At 43.1% G+C, this 6,000-nt stretch overlaps 1 protein-coding gene across 1 annotated transcript in view; it reads right to left on the reverse strand.

Annotated features, from left to right (window-relative positions):
• Positions 1-2,557, reverse strand: part of LOC106698078 (ALK tyrosine kinase receptor-like) — a 292,777-nt gene extending 290,220 nt beyond the window's left edge. Inside the window, exons 1-2 of the mRNA XM_014460552.1 lie at positions 2,500-2,557; positions 2,223-2,387 (exon numbers count right to left, since the gene is read on the reverse strand). Of these exons, the coding sequence (XP_014316038.1) occupies positions 2,223-2,387; positions 2,500-2,557 (223 nt within the window). The remainder of the gene's footprint in view (positions 1-2,222; positions 2,388-2,499) is intronic.
• Between the last annotated feature and the right edge of the window lie 3,443 nt (positions 2,558-6,000).

Consider the following 6,000-nt stretch of genomic DNA (forward strand, 5'->3'; position numbering starts at 1 on the left):
AAACCTGGAAACAATCCAAATGTCTAATGAGAGTAGAAGAGATAGATTGTGAGATTTCCATGCAATGGATTAAAAACTAAATGAACCATAGTAACAAGCATCAAAATGGACAAACCACAAAATGACAGTATTATGCCATTTATATAACAGTTTGCAAACCTGGTCCATATGTTGTTTGGGGCTACATACATAAGTGGCAAAGCCATAAACAAAAGCAAACTTATGATGAACACAAAATACAGGGTAGTGTTTACCTCTGAGAAAGGAAGACATTTAAAAATATTTTTTAAAATTTATTGATTTGAGAGAGAGATTGATTTGTTGTTCTACTTATAGGAAGAGGATTTTTATCTAGGTGGGGGATAGATAGTAAAGGGATGGACAACATTCAAATTCCTACACTTGGTGGGGAGAACACAAGTGTTGATTTTACTGTAATCTTTAATCCATGCATATATGTTACATCTACATTTTTGCACATGCCAAATTTCATAATAAAAATTTGAAAACACACAGATTTCTAAACTCCATCTCAGATCGACTGAATCATAGTCTCGGCTATGGGGTCTGTGCAGTATTTTGTATAACTTCTCCAGAATATTTGGATGCACTATCAGGTTAAGAGCCACTCACCTACGTACAAACACACACCCCCTACCATACACATCAATATCCAGGTGAAAGCAGCTTAAAATATAAATCAAGGTCAGGCAATTTCCAGAGGCATAAAAAAAGAAAAGGTTAGCCCGGGAGAGTGTGTAGGAAAAAATGGTCTCTCCTCACAGGGTTCCAGGCTGATGAGGAAGCCTAAGAGCATTGTGCCACCTCCAAGGACCCCCCCCCCCCGCCCCGCCCACCCGAGAGCAGCATTTCTCAACCTGTGGGTTGCGACCCCTTTGGGGGCTGAATGACCCTTTCACAGGGGTCGCCTAAGACCATCGGGAAACACATATATAATTACATATTTTTTTGTGATTAATCACTATGCTTTAATTATGTTCAATTTGTAACAATGAAATTGGGGTCACCACAACATGAGGAACTGTATTAAAGGGTCGAGGCATTAGGAAGGTTGAGAACCACTGCCTTAGAGCTTACCTGAGCCCTATCCATTAGATTCCGAGTAAGATAATCACCCCCAGAAATGGGCCCAGTGCAGGCTCTTGCCATAACCTTTGCTACAAAGAAGAAACACAATGTGGCAGAAGTGTCTATGTCTAAGACACACCACAACAGACATCTAGACCTGGACCCACATGTACACGCTGTGCGATCTTTAGCAAGTCACTTGCTCTCTCTGAGCCTAGCTTTCTCACTTCCTTGTCTCCCTCATAATACTGGAATCCAGTGAGACAGTGTGGGTGAAAAGGCTTTGCAAACTGAAAGTACCATGTCAGTTATTATTTCTTCCTAAAAGCCAAATACATAGGCTGTCAATTCTGAGTCAGCAGTTATCTGGGTCCAAGGAATTAGGGGCTCTAAACTTTGCCATAGAGAGACCTGAAGGCAGGAGTAGGGCTTAGTGCCTCTACATCTTTCTCTGGAATCTCAGCAAATATTTAACAGGCACCCACTACTTCTCCGGTGCCTCCCTTTTCCAGTCCATGATAATTCAGAAGGGGATGTGCATAAACAGCTCTGGACTACCAGAAGCACCTTGAATGCTAATAGGTAGCCTGAATATTCATTAATGGTTTTGAAACTAACATTTAACCCATTTACACAATACCTTCCAAATTAGGATTGCCAGGTTTAGCAAATAAAAGTGCAGGGCACTGAATTAAATTTACAATTTTTAGTATAGAATAATTTTTAGAGTATAAATATGTCCCAAGTATTGCATGAAATATATGAAAAATAATTTGTTCCTCAAGTTTAACTGGGTGTCTTGTTTTTATCTGGCAACCTTGTTCCAAATGGACAAACAGATCAGCACTTTCTCCTACATCTTACATTGGGAAATCTGCATGAAAGAGAGTCATGAAATCCTGTCTCCATTACTTGGTAAGAGAGCAAAGGGTTGGACTGATCTTACAATTGGACTTGCATCCTCCCCCTCCTTGCATGGCTCAAGAAGACATGGAGAGGCACAGATATTAAAAGCAGGTTTCAAAGGAAATAGAGTAGAGCAGGGGTGGGGATGCCTTAACTTTTCAAACAGAAATTGACATTCCAGCTATCCTGGCCCACCCAGAACACTTGGCAGTGGCCTCTGCCCTTACCTCTGGGCATCTCCTTGGAATGCTCTGCCTCGGGCCCGTCCAGCAGGTCCATCTGGGAGGCCTCCTCCGAGGGGACACGGCGCCAGGACCAGCTCTGGTTCCCGAGGTCATGCAGTGGAGGGGAGTACTCCAGCTCACAGGGGAAGTCAAAGCTGCACTCCAGCCCTGCAATGACAGTGACAGCCAATGGTCAGTGGAGCAAACTGTTTCCCAAACATGACCATCCAGCCCTAGAGCCTTACTCCTGCATTCCAGGAAGTTGGCCTTTGTCACACACGCATCTTCACCCTATCCCCAGGTGGTAAGTTGTCAACTTCACAAGTGGCTGGCTCCATGTTGGTGAAAAGGGGGCTAAGAGAGAAAAAGGTGTTCTTTGTATGACTCAGATTATGGGAGGTGTCCTCAGAGATGGCAGGAAAACTAACAGGTGGGACCCTGAGAAGTTCTGCTTCCTAGGAGGTTACCTGGTGACATGGAGAGGACTGAGGTCAAGTGGGAAGCATCTGACTTTGCAATCAGATAGGTCTGGATCTAAGCCTGGCACTGCCACTGACCAGCTGGTCATCCCAGGAAATAAACTTAACATCTCTGGCCTCAAATTTCCATACCTACACATGGGGGATGATAATACCTACTTTGGAAGTTTTCTGTAAGAACTAGTGGATCTTGCATTACCTATCCTATGTGCATGAGCCTTGCCCATTGCTGAGGCCCAGGAAAAATCCTAGTCAGGTCCTGCCCTATCTGAGAAGAGAAAGTCAAAGGGAATGTAAATCTCACTCACAGCCTTTTTTGCCAGCTCTGTTGTCTACCCTTCAACCCCTCTCTAGAAAAGAGGGCCAAGGCTATGCCAGCTAATCCATGTTATTCTCTCTTGGGGTGGGAATGGGGTCGGTCACTGGGTAAGGAGAAAGAAGGAAGAGGGATGTTTTATGATCTTTTTCTGGGCTTCTTTGGGGGATAATCATCCTTGTGCCCAAATCATTCCATTTTTGCTCTACTTTTAGAATACACTCACCTTGTCTTTCCCTTCCTTACTCATTGTGCATTACCTAAAGAAGATGAAGTACTTTTAACCAGGTAGGCTCTCTAAGCTAGCTGATGCAACAACAGAACATGTACCAAAATGCAAAATATTCATCCACCTTTTACTTCATCATCTCCCCTCAGCATGGGGATGTGAAGAAAGAAATAACATGATACAAAGAATGAACCTCTGGAAATTTGGTGGTGTCCAGGCTTGGCCAGTCTCTTCCCATGTATGGAACTTTGTGCCCTCAACTGTAAAACAAGGGGTATAGACAAGATGATTATAGTCTAGCTCGGCCGCTGACTTGCTGGTTACCTTGAATAAGCCACTTACCCTCACTGGGCCTCAAGTTCCTCAAAAGGAGACCTAGACAAGCTGCTTTCTAAAGTCCATATTGATGTGACTTTTTAAAGGGTCCAAATCCTGGCTCTCAGAAGGGTTATAATTAATTGGATAAATAAATCTGTGATGGTGCTAATGGGTGCAAAGTCCCAGTTATCACTGTGTGTTTTAATAGCTGATTCTGGGCTATTGCTATCTTGTTCTCCAAGAAGGGTCTGCTGTTGAGAATTTCAGAATGCAGAGAAGTGGGGCTGATTCTAGTTGCAGGCAGCTGGTCACTAGATTTCCAGGTAGCTGGCCCTGTCCTGGAGGGGAGTAAAATGAATCCCATTGACATGGGCCAAACTAGGGGGAGAGGAAAATATCCTTCAATTACACTCCTATTAAGTACCTTTCTTCTTCTCAGCCAGTAGGGATTTATGTGCCAGCTGCTCTCCAGGAGCTGCCATTCTTCTGGTTCTAAGGTTAATACCACTCGCCCTTTCACGATTCAGGCAGTTCACCTTTATAATGGCAAAACTGAACAGGCCGAGCTAGCCTTGTCTGAGTTGACATGACACTTGCTGCCTACATATTTCATCAGCCTGGAAGACTTTCTACCTGCCTCTGGGGCTGAGCTGCTGCTATGAATTGGTATCCATGAATTGTAGACTGCTTTAATCTTCAAGACTTTCTCGCCAGGCACCTGGTTTTGATAGCAGAATGCAAGGAGAAAACTGATCCAACATTTTGTTCTCTGGGACACAAAAATGATCCTCATAATGAAAGGTATAGCCACTGAATGTGGCCCTTCTGGGAAGGTTCAAAAAGACCCAGCCACGTCAGGAAATGATCAAGTCAGAAGGCGGGAGAGGAAGTTACTGACCATCCCCAAACCACATTGACAATTATTGTACCTTTCTCAAAGCTTCAATTTCTGTGGCCCATCCTCTCTCTTATTTTTTTCTCCAATTAAAGTCATCCAACTTCTATTTGGGACAGAGGTGTGACATGCATTCTTAGACACTGCCTGGCAAATGTGCAATCCGTCATCAAGTACCATCAATCCTGGGATCTTGGGACTCTGAAGAGTCTAATAATTGGCTGTGTTTGGAGCAAACCCTGCCTAGTGAAACAGGCTACGCAGACTCTCCAATTACCAAATGGGTTCGTTTTGAAATTCTTGCTCCAAGGCAGCCTCGCTTTAGCTGTCAAAGCTGTGCTCTTTGGCTTTAAATAGAAGTGGAGTTAACATTACTGCTCATTTGGGGTGAAATTAAATTGGGCCTTCCTACATTCTGATTTAATTTCTCATAAAACATAAGGATGGGTTTCCTTTTCCTGAGCTAGCCTCAGTGCCTTTTGTACAATAATACCTGGGATGTGTCTTTTCTTAAAAAAACAACACAAGTCTCATTTTCCATGGGTCTTTTCTGAGGTTCTAGACCAGTGATGGCGGACCTATGACACGCGTGTCAGACGCCAACTCATTTTTTTGGGTTGATATTTCTTTGTTAAATGGCATTTAAATATATAAAATAAATATCAAAAATATAAATCTTTGTTTTACTATGGTTGCAAATATCAAAAAATTTCTATATGGACACAGCACCAAAGTTAGGGTTTTTCAAAATGCTGACACGCTGAGCTCAAAAGGTTCTCCATCACTGTTCTAGACCTACAGTGCTTCTTCAATCTCTCTCCTTAACCCTCCTCTAACTCAGTCCTTGTGGGATGGGGGGGTCTATTTTACAAATGGAAGTCAAAGGGATTAAGAGCTTCAGTGAAGTGTTTAGCCTTAAGTAGCCCAATGGCAGAGGAAGTCCCCACCCAAGGGAAGGGTTGGAAAATAACATTCACTGCGTCCCAGCTCTCTGCCAGAGACATGCTAGGTATTGTCTTATGTTACTATATTTAATCTGTAGAAGAACAATGAGAAGCGAATGTCCTGTCTCTACAGAGGAGAAAACCGAGGCTCAGAAAGATGATTCTACTTGCTCAAAGATCAAAGGACTTTCCTGAGGCAGAACCAGAATGTGACCCAGGGCTGGATAATGAAGACCCAGGCATGTTCCATCACACCTCCACAGCTTCAAAATCTCAACCCACTTAAAGCAGCAGCAGTGGAGATGATGAAGAGCTTGATGACGGATCAGGCATGTGGGATAAAAGAAAAGCTGAAAAAAAGAATGACTCAAGAAAGATCTCAATCCACTATTATATTTTGGTTATTGGACCCAAAATCTGCAACCTCTTCAGATCTGCAAAGTCTCCTCCACCCTAAGGGGACAGAGAGTTATTTCCTCTGTGTCGGACCCATTTTGCAAAGTGACTGTGATCTTCAGAAGAATCCAGAGATTTCAACCCTACTTGATGTACCTGTTAGGAACCAGGGGAATCTAATCATTGAAAAACACAATAAGAAAA

This window comes from Myotis lucifugus, unplaced genomic scaffold, assembly GCF_000147115.1.
Source record: "Myotis lucifugus unplaced genomic scaffold, Myoluc2.0 scaffold_134, whole genome shotgun sequence".
Lineage (NCBI taxonomy): Eukaryota > Metazoa > Chordata > Mammalia > Chiroptera > Vespertilionidae > Myotis > Myotis lucifugus.